This window comes from Ciconia boyciana, chromosome 2 (assembly GCF_034638445.1).
Source record: "Ciconia boyciana chromosome 2, ASM3463844v1, whole genome shotgun sequence".
Taxonomy (NCBI): domain Eukaryota; kingdom Metazoa; phylum Chordata; class Aves; order Ciconiiformes; family Ciconiidae; genus Ciconia; species Ciconia boyciana.
The window spans coordinates 94,059,256-94,083,650 of NC_132935.1; the positions used below are offsets into that span (position 1 = coordinate 94,059,256).

At 44.4% G+C, this 24,395-nt stretch overlaps 1 protein-coding gene across 5 annotated transcripts in view; it reads right to left on the minus strand.

Moving 5' to 3' along the window:
• The window catches only part of SLC22A23 (solute carrier family 22 member 23), a 116,218-nt gene that overhangs the window by 84,795 nt on the left and 7,028 nt on the right, over positions 1-24,395 (minus strand). For all 5 annotated transcript variants that reach the window (XR_012040632.1, XR_012040633.1, XM_072851368.1 and 2 more), the window contains exons 2-3: positions 12,391-12,494; positions 6,895-7,049 (exon numbers count right to left, since the gene is read on the minus strand). Coding sequence is in view for 3 of the 5 variants with exons in the window: in XM_072851368.1 (XP_072707469.1) it covers positions 6,895-7,049; positions 12,391-12,494 (259 nt within the window). In the remaining 2 variants the exon portion in view is untranslated. The remainder of the gene's footprint in view (positions 1-6,894; positions 7,050-12,390; positions 12,495-24,395) is intronic.

The window sequence follows — 24,395 nt, forward strand, 5'->3', positions numbered from 1 at the left end:
ACCATCAGAAAAGGGAAGGAAATTCAGAGGAAGTACTGAGGAGAAAGAGGCTAACGGATTATACTAGGAGTCATAATTTGATTGTACTGAAGGAAGCAACATAGAGCAAGGAAGATTTATACTTATAAGGAGTGTACTGTAATTCCAATAACCTTTTCCACTCTTGCATAAATTGAGCCCCCAGGCATTTGATAAAAGGCATGTATAGTCCTTTTTTTGAGCAGCTGGAGTGCTCCTACTGCATACTATTTTTTTTTTTTTAACAGTTCTCGCACAAAGCTATTAAGAATGCAGAGGTGCTGTTTCCAGAAACTCACACCCCATCTCAATGTTAGAACTGCCTGTGGCTGCTCTTTAAACAAAGAGCTCCTGCATCATTTAACAATTTATGGTCACTTTAGGGTGATCCAGTAAGATTTTCGTTCAGTTGATCCCTCTGTGATCACTCCTACTAGATCTGTGTCAAGTGACTCAGGGCAAGGGAAGGCTGGTTACATAAACAGAAGGTAGGAGGCTTAACAACCTTGATCTTATCACAGACCTGTCAGCAGAGAGAACTGCACGTTACTGCAGAGCTAAAGCACATGTCAATGCACTGGAAAGCAGTCAGATGTTTTCCACATCTTCTGATTTGGGAATGTGTTGCAGAGTTATTTACTGAGCTGGTTTAGTTTACACAGAATAACTTCGGAGCCTGCAGTTTCCAGTGCTTCAACCTGCCTTGCCTAGCCAGGGCCTTGCTTGCTACTGAAGAGTGAGGAGAGGAAAACAGACAATAAAAATCAAGCAATTATATTGTTTAGACCATTCAGACTCCAAGAGAGGTGGGAATTACAAACTTCAGATGCTCCAGGATCTCGTAGAATCATAGAATTGTATAGGTTGGAAGAGACCTTTAAGATCAGTAAGTCCAACCATAAACCTAACACTGCCCAGTCCACCACTAAACCATGTCCCTAAACACCACATCCACACGTCTTTTAAATACCTCCAGGGATGGTGACTCAACCACTTCCCTGGGCAGCCTGTTCCAATGCTTGACAACCCTTTTGGTGAAAAAAATTTTCCTAATATCCAATCTAAACCTCCCCTGGCGCAACTTGAAGCCATTTCCTCTTGTCTTATGGCTTGCTATTTGGAGAAGAGACTGACACCCACCTCACCACAACCTCCTTTCAGGTAGTTGTAGAGAGCAATATGGTCTCCCCTCAGCATCCTTTTCTCCAGGCTAAACAACCCCAGTTCCCTCAGCCGCTCCTCATAAGACTTGTGCTCTAGACCCTTCACCAGCTTCGTTGCCCTTCTCTGGACACGCTCCAGCACCTCAATGTCTCTCTTGTAGTGAGGGGCCCAAAACTGAACACAGTATTTGAGGTGCAGCCTCGCTAGTGCCGAGTACAGGGGCACGATCACTTCCCTGGTCCTGCTGGCCACACTATTTCTGATACAAGCCAGGATGCTATTGGCCTTCTTGGCCACCTGGGCACACTGCTGGCTCATATTCAGCCAGCTGTCGACCAATAGTCCCAGGTCCTTTTCTACCAGGCAGCTTTCCAGCCACTCTTCCCCAAGCCTGTAGCGTTGCATGGGGTTATTGTGACCCAAGTATAGGACCCAGCACTTGGCCTTGTTGAACCCCATACAATTGGCCCCAGCCCATCGATCCAGCCTGTCCAGGTCCCTCTGCAGAGCCTCTGTAGACCCTATCCCTCTGTGGAGCCTAGGAGTTGAGGGAAGGGGGGGGGGGAAGGAAAGAATAGGAGAGATAAATCTCACCCTTTATATTGACACCTGACTGGAAGCAAAATTATTTTACAAACCTGACATCACTACAGCCCAACACCCAGAGGCTTCCATGCTGCATTTTGGCACTTGCTCATTCTTCAGCCTGGAGCAAGCTTCTAGCACGCTGCTCTAGCTTTCCGGGATACATGTTAAAAAAAAAAATCTTAAGAAGCCACATTTAGCCTCTCTCAGATCAGTGCCTGTGTAATTTACAGGAGTAACAGGTTAGATTGACCTACCTATAAATGAGAAAGATACATCACAGCTGGACACCTTAACCAGTCTGGAAGCCTTTGCCAAGCTTCTCCAGGCTTTTGAAACACAACCTATACATTTTCAACAGCATTTCTACCTTTTTTCTCCTAACAGTGAAAGAGAAACAATGTGCCTACTCATCCTGCTACTATGCATCGGAGGGGCACTTCTGCTTCCTTGCTCCAACCTGAGAAGATGCTGTCTCCCTTACAGCAAAGCTATTTCCAGAGCCTATTTACTGGTTCATTCAAGTCTAGACTTTCTAATTTTGCAGCATAATCTGTAGTTCAGTCACCCATGAAACTGCTGAACAGCCTGCAATTGTGTGCAAATCCGCGCCGTGGCTTGTGCTGTCTGAGCTCAGGTACAGCCATTAGCAATGGCACACAGCACTTTAAGGGAGGCTTGTTAAACCTGCCAGGAACATTTGCCAGAAAAATGCAACTCTTCCCCTCCTCTCCTCCCCCCTAAATAGTTTAATGAATACCATCATCCTAGCTTCGACTCCAGAAAGTGACAAAAGCAGGGACATCGGGAAGGAGACAGATACAGCATAGGAAGTGATCAGCTGGAAAGGACCCTTGCTTCCCTTCATTCATTCAGCTGGCCCTGCCTGGCGTGGGGCCATGCTCCCACTCTATCCCCCAGGCTCAGGCAGCACAAGGGACACAATGTCCAGCAGAAGATCTCTCAAAGGAAGAGGGGACAAGATCAGAGGGCACATCCCACTGACAACAGCACACTTGGTCTTCTCCAGAGGGAAGGTGGATGGCTTCCCTTGCAGAGGGCTCAGGCAGACACTGGCGCCAGCATAGCTTGGGCAGCAGCACGTGAGTGAAGAGGGGGAACTCCTGCCCTCAGCCAAAAGAGTTCTTGCATCAGCTCACACCAGCTCGTGAAAGCAAGCCCTAAGGAAGGGACCCATGCTGAGTCAGCCACGGCATCTGGCCTTCTGCACAAGCACACAGGAAAAGGCTGCCCTGTGGTCACAGCCAAGTGAGACCAATGCCCCAGTGAGACTAAAGTGACCCAGAAGCAACACCCTCCCCACCCCGAGATAATCAGATTTGCTTTCTCCCATGACTTCCACATTTGCTGAGTGTACTTTGTCCCACATGAGTTGCAACCAGCAAGCTGAGCTATTTGCAGTAAGAGTGGCACACCTCGCCTGCTGTACGAGTCCACAGACACCAGCTGAGGCATTACTCAGGAGCACGTGTCCCTGCTCAGGGCTCCCACACCTCTTCCCCTCTCTCTTGGCCTGTCCAAAGGAAACTCCTCACAGGACCGGCTTAGGGCTTTCCACCCCAATGGGTAAACTCAAGCCTCCTCTTCTTCAGCTGGGCAGCAGGCTACAGTGCCATGCATCCAACCGTGCTGAGCCAGCGGGTGCAGGATGCCCATCCTTCCTCCCTGGATGTGCATGCAGCAACAAATACTGGAACAAAAGGCACCCTCAGAAAAAATAGCTTTTCCCTTGCTTTCTCTTAAACAACCTGTCTTCTTCCAGCCCTGCAATCTCCAGTCTTTCCTACATTTAACTGCTGGGCAGGCCATACATCCCCTCCCAACCACTTAATCCAGAGTGCTCCTTAGCACCCCTCCACCATTTCTCTGTCCAGGGATCTCCTCTCTGGTCCCAGCACCCTTCTCCAACAAGGGGCAGCCCATTTCCACAGAAATCTGCTCAGCAGACATAGCAGGGGACCTAATCAGCATATCACAGCAGGCAGCTCCAGCTCTGTGCATCAGATGACTGCTGAGCGTGGAGTATCGGGAGCCACTTCACCCTCCTGGGAAGAGCTTCCCAAGGACCTTGCTGGTGCCTCAGCATACAAGACGTGTGCCAGCTGCTCAGGAGCACAGGAACCCACTGAAGGATGCTACCGGGCAGGAAACCGCTTCTGGAAGATGGTAGAAGCTTCCCCCTCCATATCAGTATGAAACAAAGGCCTTTCAAAGCTGCGTGTGTTTGTTCAGTGGAAAAGGATTAACTTTTCATTCTCCTTTCATTCTCCTAGATGATGCAATGACCCGCAGCACCAGGGAGGAGAAAACCCCAGGTTCATTTCTCCTCTGCTTCCTTCCTTCGCAGCAAGCACCATCACCTGCGCAAAGCCTGTCTCATTCTGCAGGTTCACTAGAAATTTCACCTGAAACACCTTTTGCAGCAAAACTACAGTAGCTGCAGGAAAACTTCTCAGTTTAACAAATCAACATCCAAAAGTGGTTTCTTCAGACAAGTCCCAAGAAGCTCCAGGCAAGAGGCTGTACTTGGAGACCACAAGAACCTAGCTCACTACAGCACTGAGGAAAGCCTGCAGAGGAGCACAGGCAGCTTGGGCTCAGTGCTGTCCCTCCACAGAAGGCAAGGCTCGTTGCCGGGCTCGCTCTGCACCTTAGGGCAGACAGGTAGGAAAACAGGGTGAGGCTATTAAGCAGAGTGCGGTTTGAACGGTGAGGGCAACTCAGCCTCGGCAGCTCTGCATTTGAAAGACAGCACTTCAGTGCTCTTCCCACTCCCAGAGCATCCAGGACAGTTATTTACAATTTCCCTTAGGCAGGCCATAAATCCAAGCACAACTAGCAAGCTCACCACAGTGTAAAAGGGTCCCTGTGGCAGGCTAATTACCTTTGCAGGCTATGCAAGCCTATAGTTTGCTTCTGCACAGTAGCTTTGAAAACTTCGGCTAATGACTGTGTCTAGCAGATCAAACTTTCCACTTTCTATTGTTCTGCTCAGGGCAGCCAGCCGGGAATTCAGGGGCAACAAACCTCCATGGGAAGAAACCAAGGCCATTAAGAGAAAGGGAAGAGGGGCTATGAAACAGAAGATGACTCCACAGAGGAGTGCAATGGCATGCTACGGACTCCAGCAGAAAGGGAAAGATAGTAAATCTAAATTGAGAGGAAGCCTAACAGATCATGAGTACTAAAATCAAAACCAACACCACCACCACAAACAGGAAACCCTGTTAACTCCCATTCTCTTAAGACTTTAGGGATTAATCCTCTCCCACTACTCTACACCAAGATGACAACTTTTTGTTGTTGTTGTTTAAATTAAAATATTTAATACAGAAAAACCCACTCCCCTCACCTCCACAGCCAGAAGGTCAGAAGATTTACCAGAGAGGCAGGTGCTGCATCTTTCACATTTTCTCACTTCCATAGAAGTACACTGATGTTCAGGCTGCAGCTAGTTTCACACAGACCTCTAACACCTACTAGCTCTATTCAAGCATTGTCTATCCAGGCAGCAGTGGTTATAGCTAACACTTGAATTATGGCAGGGATGGGGGCGGGGGGGGAGGCAGAAAAATCAGACTCAAGTCCTGCTCTGGATCAAGCAGAGCATGAACTAACCAGGATCTCCCATTTGCTGAATGAAAACCTTGGCTGGCAAGCTATTGTCTGATCTAAGGTGACACATGCACTCTCTCGCTCTGATCTCAAAAGGTCCTTAATGAAACTTTTACTTAGATGGCATTTCCCCATGCAAATCTTCAGTTGCAATGACTTTCTTAAAAGTTCAAACAAAAACCCAACAACCCCCACCTACCAAGAAAAACTAAAATACTGCATTGGGCTGTGAAAAATCCCAACAAGCCTAATTTCCAGCTGAATGTCATCCTGGTAATGGCTGGAGCCACCTCCCACAGGAACCACACAGGTTAAAACACTTCCCAGTAAAAGTGTACTGTCTTCAGTGGTAGTTTTGTTTTTTGGTGAAATATTCTTGCTAGAGATTAACATGACTAAAGGCAAGAGAAGGAAAAAAAAAAAGTATCTTCAGTACCATATCAGCTATAACAAAGAAGTACAATACAGAACAAACTCTTGTATACTCTAATCAGGCTTCTTTCCCCTTGGTGCAGACCAAAAACAAAACAAAAACTGTGGAACTTAATACTACAAAACACTCCATGCAGAGTAAGGATACTGTGCTAAATCTTGATGGGTTAGATACCATCTACAATAGGAAGCAAAACTTATGAAGATCTGTACAGCAACTTCCAGGATATAGTTAGATAATACTTTTCCAGAGCCATAATAAAGAGGGGGAAATTTTATGTTTTCCTCAGTTGGTGAGGCACTACCTGCCTCAGGTACAAAAAGCCAAGGAAGCAGAAGCAGACGGAACTCCCTGGAGCACATCCAAGGGACACAGATTAAGCTGGTGGCATCACATGTGTACTCTCTGAAGAAAGGGTTTTCAAATGTTTTGGCTACAAGTGTACCAGTCACCCCAGATATGAGCATGTAGACATTTCTTACAAGCCTTCCCTCAAGTTTCTCTCAGTTATTTCCCCCACCGCCCCATGAAACAGACAAAGACAACAACAAAAGAAAACAACAACAAAAAAATCTTGATAAAAGGACTTCAGGCTCTTCTTCTCGCGTATATTTGTTGTATTTTACAATCCTGAGGCAGCGACACAAGATCTCTTGCTGCAAGTAACGGAGGAATTTCTGAAAAAGTGCCAGAACACGTACTGCTAGACAGTGAAAGTTGGGAGTCTCCTACTGAACTCAATACTGCAAGGTGAGATCCAGTCCCATAACACGTTATGGCTACGACACAGATGACTTCTAGGTTTAAATAACAACAAGCAAACCCAAAACACCTCATAACTCTTTTAAAATGAGCTCTCAAACAGCTTCACAGACTGCTCTGTAGCAACCTAGAGAGACAGCTGCAAAACCCCTGCCTCCTTACCAAAACCCAGACTAAAGCTTTTTCAGTCTGTACGATTCTGGTTTGACGTGTTTGGACGAAAGGGGGAAGCCAGAGAACAGCAAACCACGTGCTCGATAAAGACACGTTTGGATGGGTGATGAAGGCATACTCACTCAGTGCGTACAGGGAGAGGACTATTCCAGCCAGGCAAAACCCCTCAAAAAACCTGAGTGTGCTGAACATGGTCACGTTCACTGAGAGTGCCACAGTCAGTCCAAATATCAAAATGAATATCACAGAGAAGAGCAGTACAGGCCGTCGACCAACCCTAAAAGTAAGGAAGTATGGAGAAACAGTGTTAAAAGCCAGGGTGGACATAACGCTAGATCATTACAACTGCAAAGAGGGGAACAAGTCATGCAATCCCTTCCAAATATTGCCACCCATTTTTAATGCTTGTTCCATTCTTCTCATTTTTTTCTGCTTACTAAAACCCAGATTCCTCAGCCAGCTTTGCACTGACAAGTTCATTTCAGATGGGATTAAGCAGAGACAGCACATTGTATTCCTGCTTGATTTAACCATCATTTTCAAAACACTAAAGATGAACAAGGAAACATCTAGGAACTATTGTAAGGCCATAAATAAGCCCCTTGGAGATTAAAAACAGCTTCTCAGAGCTTTCTGTAGCAGCACAGGAGAGTGTATGGTATTATATGCTATATGGCATGGTATATTATTTTTTCTCTATAGTCTACAGCCACAGAGCTTACTGCAGAGGTCTCCTCAACAGACGTGGTTTTCAGCCTCATCTGCAAGAGGAGCTGGCTCAAAAAACTACTTTTCTTGGCCTCGTTGTTGAGGGCAAGCCTAACAAACACGCGCTGAGCACAAAACAGGGCTCATGTCGCTTCACTGAGCCTTGGAGAGCCAACAGTAATGCTCACAGGAAAACTGTGAGCTCCAAGTCCCTCCACCTTGTATCCCCACAACGGCTGCAGAGACCTGCAAAGCCAGCCTGACGGGAGGGTGGAGGAAGAAATCGCTCCAAAAATGATTACTGGCAACAGGGGCGTGAGGATTTGCAGTCCTCCTTTGCAGGCAGGCTTTGCAGCTGCAACCTGTAGTTGCACATGTTGGTGCAGTGACGAGGAGGAAGAGCCATGCTGCCGCTGAACGTGGGGGCACGTGCTGCAGAGTTTGGCTCTTTTATGTCAAAGGAAGATAAGATTTTCACATCTCTTACTCATATGCTTAGTGCTTATAATTCCCCTTTCCCCCCTCTTCCTGTGCAAGGAGAATGACACAAAGCACCACAGCACATAGCTATTTTTAAGAAAGAATTGGATTTTTAGGTGGAGATTTCAAAAATTTTTCAACTTGTCAACTCCCACAAGTTTTCCAGTGGAACAGAGGATCCCTTTTAATCAGCTCTATATGCCATTTCCACAAAGAATATATGAACTTGCTTTTCATAGGCAGCCTTCACAGACCCATTCAAAGTAGTCTGTCAGCTGCAAGCCAGCCATCAAGTTCAATGTCAGCACAATAAAGATCATTTAAATCTCACAACTTAGTCCAGTTCCACATACTGAAGCATTTCTATTCAATTATTTCAGCAGATTGTTACCAGCAGCTGTAAAGTATATCGTATATATGCATTCACAACTAAAACTTTGGATTTTGCTTTACTTAAAATGGAACAAGATCAATAAAGTATGGGGTGAAGGGCTGAAAAGGAGCCATGATTATAATTTTTGACATTTTGGGGAACTAGAAGAGTGCACCAGTATGTGTGTCACCATTCACACTTTTTCAAAGTCGCACCTAAGAAGGCAATGTCATGGCTCCTTGCATGAGGACAGGTTTACTATTTTTTTCAGCTGTAGCATCACCTGTGGGGCACCTCAAAGATGTAACTTGTTGGCATTAACCACTCAATGTTTTTAAAACAGAAAAGTACCAACGTGCAAACTGAAGACAGCAAGGTCAAAGCAGATCGCTCTTAGTCCACGTACAAACCCAGCCCACCAGAAGATGAGCTGCTGTTGAGCTGAAGGTGGGAACACAATATCACAGCCTCAGTGATATGCAGTGCACTGGGAACATGCTGGACACTGGGGCAGTTACTGCTGTGCGTGCCTCAGGTTTTGTATTTATGGAACACAAAGCACTTGGGCAGGGAGGGGAAGTACCTCATATGAAACCTTGAATACCCAAAAAACCCTATGAATATTGTGTTATCTGCAATCTGCGCAGACTTTCGCAGCCCTATTTTCATAATCGCCAAGCTGTAATTCATACTAATTGGTATTTGTGGAAGTGTTTTGTAGATGAAAGGCATTATGCAAACACTTAGAATTAGGAACTTAATTCTCATCACAAGTCTGACCTGCCATTCCCTGATGTTGATTAAAAAAAGACCTCATGCTCAGCATACATCAGTTCCCTTCTTCCCCTCCTCCCACTCTCCTTACTCGAGGTTATCCATCATTAGGACATAGAATTTCTTCTAACATTATACAAGTTATGCAAATGAATGGTTGCTACTAATGAAGAATCAGGAAATCCAAGATGCCTCTGGGCCTGCGAAAGCCAACTGAGGCCAGAGAAGCCCTCTGGTAAGAGGCATCATTAGCACCTCCTCCCAGACACAAAACTAGTCTCCTTCCTCACCAAGGCATGCAGTACATTCCTCAAAATCAAAATTCCAGGGCAGCTATCAGCCATATATTTGGTGATCCAGCAGTGTTTTGACAGGATGGTGTCTTAGAGTATCAAAAAAGCCTTTTATATGTAGACAAAGTTATCTGACTAACAGTACGTGGAAATGCTTGTGAGAAATTAAACCATACACAATCTCCCTGGTAAAACAGCCCCAGGATGCTATCTGCTGCCATCCAAACTATTCCAGAGAGAGATTTCTGTGCCACAAAAGTCTCAGCCTACACTGCATACTATTATCTAGATCAAATGCTAAATGCTGCCTGCACAGGTAAATAACTAGGGATACAAGCAACCCCAGGCTTTTGAAGAATCTGCAATCCACACAGTGTGATATACAGATGCATCAAAAAGATACTCCTAACGTAGTCAGAGTTGCACTGCAGGGGGAAAGTGAATGGGTTTGAGGACAAGACCTACTCTTCCCATGCTCCTAAGGACACACGTACCTTGCCACCCTGAAAAGACTAAGCTTTCCTCTTGCAGCGGATCAAATTGCTCTTCCCATGCTGTTCTTTGCAGGTTTTGGGACTTAAACTGGCACAAAGGCTCCAAAAAGCACCAGAGCAGGTGCAAAGCAGGGGCAGTACTGGGCAATGAGAGGCAGAGACCTACTGTCTTGATGCTACATGAACACCAAGCCCACCTGCTCCAGAAGGAAGCCTTCCACAGAGACCTCAACCGCCTCTGTCCAGGGCAGGCAAAGTTGCCAGCAGTGCTCTGCCTGTTAAACAAGTAACTTATTCAGGCATTGGACACAGTTGGTCTTCACACAGCTGAACATATTTACAGACCTTCTTCCTATAGATTTTCCACACAGAGCTATCCAAGCATGCACACCTACTGTATTTTGAACATAGACCACTCAGTTTACTTAGCAAATTACTGTAATACACTCTACGCCTTTGCCATGTACAGCTTTAAAAGCTCCCTTTCAAAAAGGGAAAGGAAAGCCCCAAAGCATCTTCTAATTATCTAAACTGGAGAGTGGTATATAAGTGAAATGAAAACAGATTTTGAAATTTTAACACTTTTGTACATTATTCTGTTTAATCTCCCCTGCTCTTGCTTGGGACTGACATCCTTTTTTTCTTCTTTTTCTCTTTTTAGAGGTATAATCCCCTTTGTATCTGTCTCTCCACACAACCCCCTGCTTTAGTAGAAACTCAAGTTGTGACTAAATAGCAATAGTTGTGACAAAGTAAAGCCCATTTAGGTCTCCTTCTACCAGCCCCAAATGCTACTGCTAAATGACAAAAAGACTATCTGGCACAGGACCCCTGCTGGGTCAGTCACATCAGATGGCAAGGATGGGGACTGAAGAGGAGCATGAGGACCGGCTTTGGTGGCAGCAAACCACGTCCTTTCTGGTCACCCATGAAAGGGCAAGGGGGTCACTCTTCCCTCCAGCCACCAAGTTACCCTTTTTCTCCTTTGCACCACAGCTGGAAACCAGATTCTCCTTAAGCTCTCCTAAACTCACTAGACAGAAAAAAGAGAAAAATACCTCATTTTTATACCAGGGTAATTTTATGCTGCATAGGCTCAGCTAAGCAGCTTGCAGAGGGGTCCAAAAAGCACATGTGGCAGCACAAAGTACACACTGGGGACAGAAATGGGTGGAAGAGTAGGATGCTCCTTTTGGTGGCAGAGAGCTATTAAGTCTGCTTACTGCAATTCTCTCTCAAAGCCAGTGCCTTAGGCAACAAGTTGTTCACTTATTTGTGACTTATTTGTCAATTATAGCAGCACTTTCCTAACTTGGGAATAAGTCTGCTTTCCCCATACTGATTCCTTTTTAGGAAAACTGAGCAAGATCCCTCATTTATTTCCCCACTATACTTTCTACGTGTTGTTAGAGCCCTGTTTTACTTTGGTATTTTAATGAAATTCAACTGTATTTCATCATGCATGTTCCCTATTTCACTGAAAAGTCATGATTCTTCACTTGCCTAAAAACTTCTAGTGATTATTCAAGAATTAAGATGCAATTTTGCTATGAATGTTTGAGCCAGATTACTGCACAGCTGCAGGGGGCCTTTTCTCTCCCGACTGACTGGTGAGTTGCTGAGGCTTTGTAAGATTTCCCTACTAGGCAACTCTTCTTCTTCCTTTCCTGTTTAAATGAATGGCAAAAGAGTTAACTTGGGGCCATTTAAAGCATCAACATTGGCAACTGTGCTGGAAGCCACTGAAATGACTGGGACAGCATCGCAGAGCTATTGTTTCAGATGCTGCAAGTTTCCATTGAAATCACTTGAGTCCTGCCTTTAATTTTTTTTCCCCTCTTTTGCACTGCAAGACCCTTTCTTTAAGCTGAACTCTCAAAAAAACTGGGGTATCTAATAGTGTTTTCACTACTGCAATTTGAGGAACTGCACTCCATGCTTTTAAATTTAATACCCCAATATTAACAGCACATAAGTCAGCAATTCCTTAACATGACATCGAAATGCTTGCTTAACAAGAACTTTAAAAATAGAACAATGGAAAGGTTTGCAAAGAACAGCCTTCTACCCCCTGAAAAATACTGTGTAAGCACAAGGTTGACATTACACTAGTCTTGTGTTCACTCAAATCAATGCCCCTTCCAATTTCTTCTGGCTGTATCTCTTGGTTAAAAAAAGAAAACCCTAAACTAAAGGCTTCACTTATATAATTAGAAAATACTTAATTCTGTACTAGCTTTACAGCTGTAATAAATTGTGTCAGCAGGAAATAACTAAGTCAACAATCAAACAGCTTATTTTAATGTTATTTACCTTGATATAAATTACTCAGTTCAAGCAATTAACAGTTTTAAACTGTTTATTCATAATGCTTCTTTCAGAATGTGGGAAAATTATCCTGCAAAGATTCCTCATGAATATAACGTAGAAGAAAATCTAAACAATATTTAATATTGTTGTTTATAGTTACATTGCATTAAAAGATTTTTCACTTACCAGTCAGCTATGCATCCTGTTATTAAGTGGCCGAAGATTAATCCTACGAGTAGGGAAAATTTAGCAATGTGGACTTTCCAGGCAGAATCACAAACAAGATCCCACTGGAAGAAAAAAAGACAGATAAATTGAAATAAATTAGTTATTCTCAGATGTATTTAGACATACTAACCGTGGTGCAGAGCTTCTTCCAAATTTCAGTCCTAGCACAAGTGCGTGGCAATGGCAGAGGAAAGTTTTGACTTTCCTCCTCAAGTCAAAACCCAGATCTCAAGAAGCAAATTAAAGACTTGTTTACTTCAGTGAGTTTTATCAAGCCCTTAATTATAAAGAGACAATATCCAACGCTTAAGCCTCCCCCTCTCCAGACCACAGGAGTTTAGACTAAGGGGCGTATCTCCCCCATTGGCAGTACAGATGTAGCTGAGTGTCTCACCATAGCAGCCCCAGACACCTACTACCAGAGCCCCATGAAGCCCACTGGCAGTAAGCCTGACAATTTAAGAGCAAGTTCTCCTATTGACCTCCTCAGGGCCACTTGGAAACATGGGGAAACGCAGCTGCTTTGCCACAGACCCCTGACAGCCATTAGCTCCAGGCTCCCATGAACAAAGCATCAAGACACTTTTGCTTTCAGAAAAGCATTCTGGTTCCCCAGGCGGTGGAAGGGGATGAAGACTGACTAACATCATGGCTCGTCAGGAGAGGTCTGAAGAGCCAAGTCCTGGCACGGAGCTAGACAGGGCAGCCAGAGAACCCAGCACAGCCACACAGCTCCTTGGGACAGCAGCTCCCACAGCAACATTTCACAGCTTAGAGCGTAGAGAGGGGCTGAACCTCCACACTAAAGCTATCCCTGATAATGAAATTACCCCTTCTGTCCAAAGGAAGAGAAAATGGACCATTTGAGGCACCCCGTCACTGCCTTATTCCCGTGAGAAAGGTGGGAATAGCAACGTTTCTAGTAAGGCTTCCCTAAACTCCAAGACATTTTCCTCTGAGGCATTAGACTGAGCCTCAGGAGAGCCAGGCTGCATTCCTGGCTTTAGCTCAGCATCCTCATTGCCCTCAGACACGTAACAATCTCTCTTATGCGTAAAGTGTGGATAGTACTATTATACCCTTGAATAAATGTAGGAAGATATGTTTGTTCGTGGTTTGTGAAGTGTTCAAATATTGATGATAATGGGAGCCAAGCACATTTCATGAAAAATACGTACAGCTAACTTTGGAGAGCCAGATACTCCAGAACTGAAACTTTGCAGAATAAATGTGTAATGTAATAGTAGCAGCCCTCCTGACTGCTAACTGAAGTTAGACAGTAACTGAAGTTTCATGGCAAAAAAACAAAGTAAAAGCATGCAATTTATTTTTAAGAGTCAGATACAACTTCAAAAGAAAGCTTCCCTCAGAAGAGTTCAATTAGGTGCGCTGCACTTTTAAGTATTTCCATGACATGCAGCCCTTCCACAAATAAGGCTAGCTCTGACTCAGCCCTCTGGTTCAACATCACAGGATACGACCTTCCTACAATACACCATCTCACCAAGGAGTATAGCACTTTTGCGGCCAAAAGAAACGTGCCAGCTTTCAGGTGCAGGCTTGTTGTTTCAGTCAAATGTATTTTTCAGTTCCTCACTGCACTGACTTGTAGAGTTTGGGACACACGCATCTGATCCTCCAACCTACATACTGAAGGCGCTAAGGAACCAAACCCAAGTAGTATGAGCAAGTATTTTTTCCACCAAATAACTACGAATTATTTGTAGCAAACAGCTCAGCAAGGCAGTAAGAATTGCTCCCCAAAGATGCTGACTTTTTAGAACTATTTAGCAAGTGGGGGAAACACAATTCCTAGTATTTGCAATTATAGAACCATTCTCCAGTTAGCAAAGAAAAATATCTGCCCAGACAAGCCACAAACAAAACAAAATTCAGGAGACATATCTGAGCTCCAGGCAGGCTCTCAAATGCTCTGGGTTTATTTTCACAATCCAGAAGGTGTCTATGCTGCTTAAAATTGAGAAATCATTTTTGTTTGTAGAGAACAAATTAAGTTTATTAAAGAGTCATATTTATACAAGAACACTTTTTTTAAAGGCAATCTCTACAAGTTGTTAATTTGCAATTTTATTGCTGTCAGAGGAATGGTAATGTCATCCAAGTGCAAAAATAAAAAGCAGATATCCTGGTGCCTTTTCATTTTCACAGCTTACTATTGCTAGTCAAAGATAGCCAGCCCTTGCATGAGCCCCAGGCAGAGAATGTGCAGTACCAGATTAGAGGCAGGTAAAGGTTCACGGTTGGAAAAGCCAAAATCTCATGAAGGGCTGTTGTTAAATTTCAAGCCAGCACAACAGATGTCAAACCACTTTGGCACACTTGCACACAGAGTAAGAGTTTAAAAGCAGAAGAAAAGTCAATCTATCAGCATGTCCTTCAGTGGTGCCTAAAATGCACCCACTCCTTTTGATAACTTATCTGGGAGTCTTTGTTTGTTTGTTTGTTTTTAAGGCTATTGCCCAACTCCCCAGCTGCTCTGGAAATAAAAACATGCATTTCCTTGCAAACCCTGTATCTGACCCTTTCCTGCCCTTGGTTAAGCACTCGCTCTGCAGGCCAGCATAAATCAGAGCTGATCTCCCAAGCCCACAAGGGCAGCCTAACGCGGGTGCTGACAGACACCGGCAGCCCCTGACCTTCCCCCGAATCTCTCGCTCCCCAAAACCCTCGGAATTCGTAAATAGGGAAATGGTGAAATATTTAAACAGTTGCTTTAGCACAAACTTTCAGAGAATCTGCTGCAACCCCAAATTACTCGCTCAGTACTAAGAGCACAAGCATACCCCAGTTTCTCCTCCGTCAGCTGTCACAAACCAGAGAGAGGTTGCTGTGAAGCAGTTATCCAAAATAAAACGGGCAGGACAGTGGTGGGTGCCACCAGGGCATTCGACTTGCAAAGAGAGAGAAGAATAAGGAGAGGGCACAAAAGAAAAATAGATTCTGCAGTCAAAAGCAGCCTCAGGTAAAGATGACATTAATAGGACAAAATACATAGTTAATAACTAGCATATTGTCCCCACCCATCTTAACACAGGAGCAGAGCAAACTAGCAAGGCTTCGTCATGCTGAAAGTACAGGAATTTGGCCAGAGACCTGCACTCCCCCTTCCCTTCCCCATGGAAAAGCCAAAGGCAGAGGACTGCAGCCTCAGCTTTGAAGAGCTAGAAGTAAAACAGGAACCATTATATAGCATCAATGCTTCCTCTCCCCTTACAAACACCTGGGCTCGGCAGAGCAGAGCGTATTCGACACGTGCCCACACGGCACGGCTGTGCCCAGAGCCGTGGCAGGTCCTGCTGTTAAGTGCCAGTAGTTTCATCCCGCAAACATGACACTTGGATTTGCTCCACGGAGAAAGGAGTGACAGGTTTCCATGTCCCTGCAGAACAAAATGCTGGGCTGGGCAGCGCTGATGACAGTTCAAGTGGCACTCCAAGTAAATCTGCACTGGGAGATTGTTTTGGCTGGAGACTAAACAGTAATCCTCTACTGCCTCTTACAAAAGGTAGACTAATCTGTTACAAACAGGGAGACCATTAAATCCTGTAACTGCTCTGGCTGAATCCTCTGGTGTCCCGCTTGAGAGTTAACAGCACCCAGACTGAAGGAAAGATGCTGCTAAATTTACAGTGCTCCCTGGGATTTCTCTTTGTGTCCCTGGGTTTTGTCTGTCTTTCTGTCCTCCATCCATCCTCCTAATGCAAGAGATCTGATAAAGTGACTTGCTAAACCAATACAACTGTATTGTTATGCTGAAACAAAAATAACTGCATATAAAATATGCTGGTGGAAAGGGAACATTTAATAAAAGCTTTTTTCATAGCAGTACAGCAATGTAGAGCATTTGCCACCTATGCAGATGCGCAATATATTGCAAGTGTTTTCATGTTGTGACAGCATTTTTTGGTCAAAGCTTAAGGAGTCACACCTTCAGGATCTTAATGTTTAATTGATATCAGTGAGTCACCACCCGTACTGTGAGTCACTATGTTTCACATCAAGATGGAGGACTATTTGGAACATGAGATGCTTGGGAAGACATCTGGCAGAGGGTAGCGCACCCAAAAACTAACCATCCTGTAACTTCTTTACAAGGGGTGAAAATCTGGACAGGCTCATGCAGTGAGTCAGCATTTGCACTGAAGTTAAGTTATAAAAGTCACAAATGTAAAGTCTGCTGCATGTTTGTTACTACAAACACAAGCTGTCTCTATTAAGGCTTGTCCTCCAGAGGCCATAATGCTGTCTGTGGCATCCAAGCATGCTGAATACCCACTGCAAAAAGGTCATAAGAAGATGCCTACCAAGGATTTGGTTTGTTCTACCTTCACCCTGATTGCATGGAAAAGTGCAAGGCAGAACCTTCTGTCCCAAAAAGAGCAAAGAGACAGGAGAAGAGATGCGCTGGTCCAACGCTTGCCCAGAGCCTGGCACAAAGAGCCCACAAGAGGGGAGCTGGACATGCACACCCTCTCCCCACATTGTGGGTTCACAGTCTGTTTCCAATGACTGATGCCCAGATTGCTGCTGAAAGAAAGCAGACCTTTCTCCAAACAGTCTGCAGATGGATTGTAGCTCCGCTCCGACTGCTCTCTCCATTGGTTTCAGAACAAGGAGACCAGAGGGTCACCCACGCTGCTGCCTTGGAAGACCCTAAGCCAGGCACAAAGCTGCACCCTCAGTCCTTCCCCGGCCGGCAGCACCTGGCTGCTGCGCTGGCCTTCGCAGACTCTGTCCTGAGGCACATAACATGCCCGACACACCATACGCAGCCTCTCAACCCCTAGAGAAGAGGTCCCACTTCGGGAACCCCAGCCTCTACATATCATGTATGCCCCAGCTTACCACAGCAGCCCCAAACCCCTCCTGGGGAAAAGCCACAAGCTCGCCTGCATGTTAGATGGCAATTTTAAGACCAGTAAATGAAAATAAGACTCTATCATTTGTCACTGAGGTCCTTGTGTATTGGGTCTCATCTTTCTTTGTTCATCTCCTTCCTGCTTCATCTTTTTATAAACAAACCCTGTCAATTTTCCCTGCACAGCACTAGAATCCATCTTCTATATAAATACCTCATCTAGTGAGAGTCTAAATTTATGATGCCTTCAGATTCTTTTAGAGTGTTTTTCCAAAAAATATGAACCACAAAGTTGTTTTTAAAAAGAAAATTATAAAAAAATAAAGTTATGCTTTTCATACAATATATGTAACAAAAAGCAAAACAGTCTCCAGGTACTTATTCCTGGAGGAAAAGCTCCAAGTCAGCAGACCAAAAAAAAAACCCAAATAGAAAAGCAAAAAAAGTCAGCACTTCTACTATAATATACCTACCACTAATGCCTTTTCCCAGTACTAAACTATCCGAGTAGTACTCATAGTTACAGCCACAGGAGAACACTGTACCAAAGTTTCCCTCCAGGCTGCTACAGGACAACGCTTCTATCCTCCCCTTCTCAACCCCCAGCCAAAGATGACACTCTGGCTACATTTTTAGTGTTAAAGAAAGTGTACAAGTTCCAGAAAATGGTTTGATGTTCAACTCTATAGAAAATAACTGTGCAGTTAAACCACACTAAAGAGGTCGCAGGAGCAGCCTCCCAGAGGGATGTGATGTGCCAGCCCAACTGCAACACTTAAAGTTGGGGTGGTTTTACCACCACAGGTGTGTCTGTGTCTCCCTCTCAGCCATAGCAACAACAGAGCATTTAAACTATTTAACCTTCAAGGTTCGGAGTAAGGATGCCTCTCCTTTGAAATCACAGCTGGGCAAAGCATTCCCTGATCTGTATTTCAAGTGTCAATAAAGTGTTCTTGAGAACACCTGGCATTCTTTGACCACCAGTACAACCAGCTGGGTGGAAGTATCAAGAAGGTCACCTTTCAAAATGGGGACATTAAGAAGAGTAAAAAAAAAAAACAAAACCAAATAATCCTGGAAGAATTAAGAAGGTATAAAAATGAATTATTTCCTCTTTCTTTGACCAGCCACATTCAGAACCAAACATCTCCAAACTACATCTTTCCTTACGTTTTTATTGGACACAACTGGACTTACCCGGAAAAGAGAAGTCATTAAAAAAAAAACCAATCCACAAGAAAAACAACAAACCAGCTATTGAGAGGTTTTGTTGTTTGTTTTATTTGAACAGCCACTCAAAGAAGCCTGCATCACCTACACTGGAATGCCTCAACCCACAACCCAGTCAACACCTGACTTTTAAGCTACTTCCTCTCTGTATGATGCTAGACCTCCAAGTGCTGTGTACATCTAACTTTCTGCAGCTTTATCATAAGTGGATGCTTTTGCTGAAAATTTTTGACCAGTGCCTCAGTGCTTCGGACCTCTTAAAGATAAATCCTTCTAAAACAAGTTTCTACTGAGCAAGTACACACTGCTATTTTGAGAGGTTTATAACCATCCAAGTTTGCAAGAACTTTTACTCAGGTAGCAAAAGAGATACTGTTGCTACCAGAATATCACCTTTTGCTCAACATCTGCCTCCTTCCCGTTCCCGACAAATCTGGGGTCCCTGTTCCCATACACTGGAGCTTGCTAACTCAATAGATGTGAGGGTTTGTTTTGTTCGGCTTGCTTATCCGATTCATTTTTCCTACAGTGGGAACATTTTCTGCACTTTTCATTCTCGGAAGCCAGTAAGCCATTTCTGACCATGGCAGACACCTGGCAGAGAAAGCTGCAGCCCAGGAAAATCACTTATGAACAGTGAACACAAGGTCACATACACAGAAATTGTCAGGTTGCATTAAGTATGGACATGACCGAATGCCTGGGCAACGTACCATTTGAAAAATAAAGCAAAGAAACTACCTTTGAACTTCTCACACAAAGCCAAAGGTTTTGGGGAATTGGGGAGGGAGCGGAGTGGGGAGAGAGAAAGAGGAGAGGGTGCGTGAGCCAGAGGACACATGCTTAGCAGTCTTCCAAGAAAGATATAATTAGATCGTGCAGTGTTGTATGAAAGCAGTTTCATGTACCTATGAAAACATTTTCCATCCCTGCAAAACAGTACAGGACTGCACAACCATGGACTTCACAAATTTCCCTAATGGTTTCTGAAGTTTATCATAGTTAAAGTTGCTGAAATACATCCTTCAAAACTGCATTTTCCAATATGCATGACTTAGCTGTGAAATTTCCACATTAATTTTTGAAGTGTTTATTTTTTAAGTCTGGTATTTCAGCCTTAAAAATAAAGCACGCAGGCTCGGTGCCACACATCACCGCGTGAGCACCAATACATAAAGCAGCACTTCCTCCTGGTTTGCAAACTTCAACTCCGTCGTGAAGATGGGACACCTAAGGCACAGGCTGTGTCAAGCTGCTTGCAATTAGAGAGGCAGAGATACACTGCCTCCTATATTAATTACCTCAGGGTAACTAGGCTGTCCCCACTACACCCCACAGGGCGATCCTGTCTCACTTGCACCCAGTATGTGCGTGGCCCCATTCCCACCCCCAGCAGAAGGGCAATGCTGACAGCGGATGCATTACTGTAGCATCTCCTGCCTGCACCCAACCAAGCAGTGCCAGGCTGCCAGCCCAGCTGCACCGCGCACATCTGCATGTCCCGTGTCATACCTAAGGCCTTTCAGTCATGGCTCACCTGTAAGAGCCATCTCCCCAGCGTGGTGAGATGGCTCAAGCAACACTGCAATCACAAAACAAGCCCAAAACTTCCAATGTGCAAGAGGACACAAATCTAATTCATTTCACAGCCAGTAAACTAACCTGGAAAAGGCTTTAAATTGAATGCTCTGCACTAAATTATTCCTTAGCCCATGCCATAAGCAAAAAAGACCCTCCAAGCTATCCACCAAGCACATCAGCAGAGTCCCAAGATAATGAGATGCCACCTGAAATGCCACATAACTGGAAAAGTTTTATCTACCCTTCAACTTCACACTTTAATAAGGAGCAATTAGCTCTTCTGTTCCCAACCTTGCTCTCATCACAGATCTGTTTCTTTTCCCCACTGGGAGAGGGAAGAAGGAAGTTTGCTAAGTAAATAATCATCACTAATACGCTAACAATTTAAATATGATCTGTTAATCATATGACAGTCTTCTGAACACTCAGCATGATTAAATCAATTTTAGTAGCCCACCCACTTCTCCACCACTACTACTTTTATTTTCAGTAGCAGGAGTTCCCTTTATTCTGAGGCATTTTGATCTTCTCCAGCCTTCACCCTCCCCAGATTAGTCAACTAACTTGTTTCTCAGCTGATGCAATCTGCTTCGCTTTTTCCAACTCCATAATGTCATCTAACATCAAAGAGTTGGGAGATACAAAATGTTGCTTGCAGCTTTCACGAACACTATATTCATAATTTTCCAGAGAGCAGGATCAGGATATTTCCACCTCTCTTTTACATCTCTGTGCTGCAATTAAGTATCTTTTCTACATGTATTCTGACATCATCAGGAGCCACTGTCACCAAACTGGCTTTAATTTTAAACCTCTTCTTTGCTATAAGACCTGTAGCTGTTTGCCTCCCTCCAGCTGCATGAAAAGACCAGGAGCAACAATGCCCATCACGAGGGCTGACTGAGACACATGCAGAAAAATGGTTTTCGAGTGCCATTCCTCAGTTTTCAGCTGACAACAACCTTTATTCTGAACAAGGTATGCGCTGCTGGGACTGACTTCGCAACCAAACTAAATAAGAAGTTAAACTAGTTTCCAAATTTGTATTTAGAACGGGTCTAAGCACTGTAAATAGAAGCCATATGTAAAAAAACCCAACATTTTAGTTAAATATTAACATTTGCTATCATCTGATTATCAGAAACAAGTTAACGCTTTGAAGACGGATATTTTTCAGGCTGCCAAAACCACACGTGTGTAAAACATACTGCACGTGTGCAGCCTTGAGAGGGCTGACATGGCAAAACCTAATTTACTATCTTATTGGGCCTTTTTAAAAATCAGGGGAAAAAACCTGAAAGTGTTAAGCATGGCACAAAACTCTGAAATGGAAAAGGGGGAAGGAGGAGACAAGGGGAGGAAGCCATTCCTCATGAGAAATACTTGCTCAAAGTCAGCGTAGATAAAATGATCAGACACCTTAATTTTGACATGCAATTATTGCTGCTGTGACCCTGCCCTCTCATCATTTGAGGACTACAGCTATTATAAGTCAGGCAAGAAGAAAAGGAGAGGGAGAGGGGAAAAAAGAGGGTCTGGTATTAATTCAGACTTAAATAAATATTAAAGGGGAAGGAAGAAAGGAGAAAAATATTCTGCTTGTTTTACAAATCAAAATATGAAACTGGTCTGTCAAGCTTGTATCGCTCAAGCAGACAATGTTTTACACAGCCCTGGGAGACAGAGCAGGGGAAAAGGTCTTAAGGTTTAATTTACATTCCCTATCCTTAACAACATTTGTAGGGTGGACATTGCGACATTGTCTACACGTTCGTGGACTTTGGTCTGGAGGCCAGGAGGAGACCGGGCAGCTCCAGAGCGCTGCAGAGGAACAGGGAGACGGTACTTGAGCCAAAATGAATTCCTCCGCAACTGTCTGGAGCCAAAAAACCTTTTCCAGGGAACCAGACCACCCTGCTCTGAAAACAGCGCGCAAGGGTAACTATAAATCACATGCTGCTGGACAAGGCAAACGTACCACTTTCCTGCATCTCACAAGCAGCATTCCTGATTCTCCCAGCTTTGCTACTTGTGGATCTACATAGGCATCCCAGAAACGAGTACCAGTATATTCACTTTAGTCTTTTGTTCTTGTGTTTCAGTAGAACAACCGGCATTTGGGGCTCTCCCAAATTAAAAGAGAAAGTAAAAATCTTAATAAAGCCTTGTACTACACATTGAATTTTCCTCCTGGGGAAGAGATGAGTTAAAGAAAAAAAAAAGTCTTCTCCACAGGAGCGAGTCCCACCCAGCCCATCGCCCCCTGAGCATGCTTGTCCTTGCCACATTGGCTCGCAGGGCAGGCAGGAGTTTCCGCCCCAAAAACACTGGTTGCACCAGACACAGATGCGCACCGCAGCCAGCCGCTGATCCATCTCCCACTGCGTGGAAATGGGCACAGACCTACTGCGCGTTCCCCGCAGGTATGACGTGGCCCGGGTCGGTGGGAGCTACTCAACACGCATGTTAATCATCGCTGCCTGCCGGGTTTTATGGGCTGGTGGCACGGCAGGCTCCGCAGTGCCCGCACTGGGCGTGGACCAGCACAGGTCCGGTACGGAGCTGAGCAGTTATCAGACGCTGACACTGGTTTTGCCTGGATACCCCTGCAACACACCCCAATGACACATTCTGGAAGGGGCTTGAACCTCCTTTCTCCCTCCTTCAGGTCCCTTCCTTCCCCCTTGACTTTAAAAGGGAATTCCGAGTGCACACAAGGCCACCTGCTGTCAAAAGTCAACTGGAAAAAAAAACAAAAATAAATTACATTATGAGAACTAAGCACACATTTCAGAGTTGAGGCGACCAGAGCCCAAGAGAAGCTGCTCTGAGGGAATTCAGTGCAAGAATTGAACACTCAGCACTGCTGCAAAGCTGCAGCATCTTCCTATGACAGGGCTGTCTGTTCTACACACTGTGTACATACAGCAAATCCCGCTCCTTTCTTCTACAGCAAGATCTCAGCCTAATTAATTCCACAGTTACTCGTGGGTGACCCAGCGCCAGCCAGGCTGTGCTGCAGAAGAGCAGGAGGAGGAAGGAGTATGAAAGGGAGAGAGCGAGAGCAACTGTCCCAAGCAGGGATGCCAGGTAGCACGGAGAGGAAACCAGGCAGAAACAAATAGGCTGACAGGGAAAACAAAAGACAAGGTACACAAAAGCATTGGATCCCTTTCAGTATTTTCTAAACTTAGCAGCTCTCTAGAATTCATTTGGAAAGCTTTAATTTAAGACTTTGCACCATTAGTATGGCCAAAAGTTTTTAAGTTCAGGTAAACCATAAGTGTCCTGCTATTCCAGATGTTACTTCATGGAAAAAGGAACACCTTCACGTTTGGCTGGCCTGTAATTCTCATCTCAACATTACCATCAGAACTGGCTCCAAATTAGATGCCTTCCTAAGTCCCAGTTCCTCCTCTTTGACAAACGCTTTAAGAAAAACATGAGGTCATCTTTTATAATTGCACTCTTGTAGCCAGACTAAGAAGAGGTAAAGCTGTTAGCGCACTTTAGAAATTTGGTTTTAGACTGCCTGAACAGCTCGTATATATACACCGTAGCCTGCAACTTCTGCCACAGCATGGGCAGAGTCAGTATATTTAAACTAAATGACTGAGATACAGAATGTATTAGGGAGTGGAAACAAAAACAAATAAAACCCCAACCATTTCAAACATCACACCCATCCAGAAAAAAAAATGCAGTTGTTTGACATACACACAGAAAATAAGGAATATGAGAGGCTCAACAGCAAGTCTTGGAAAGCTGAGAATGACTTTAAGGTATTCTAATACAGAACTACCTTCCTGAAGGATTACTGTTAGTTCTACCAATGCTACAAACTATTTATGGTAGGCTGAAATCAGATTCCTGTATCCGAGACACTTTATCTTAAGGATGATAATAAACATTAACTCTATGTACATTCCCTCTAGCGGAAAAAATCCATACCAGATAGAAAACCCAAGACTACCTGAATTTTGATGTCCGTATTTGTCTTAACCCAGTCTCTGTTTTCTGGACCAATTGCTTGAAAATTTTTTGGCCTGTACATAACAGCCTAGACTCACTAAACAAGTATTTGTAGTCTGGTGATATCATCACACTTGGTCACCTCAAAGATCAATATCAGGTAATTTTTTGTTTGCAGGCAGAGGACAGTTCTGCACCACCGGGAAACCGCAGGTACCGTTCCCTTCCTTCACTCCACTTGGCCAGAAACTCGCCCCAGTGTTTTAGGGTGTTTTTCACCAGCACCCTGACAACTGGGAGA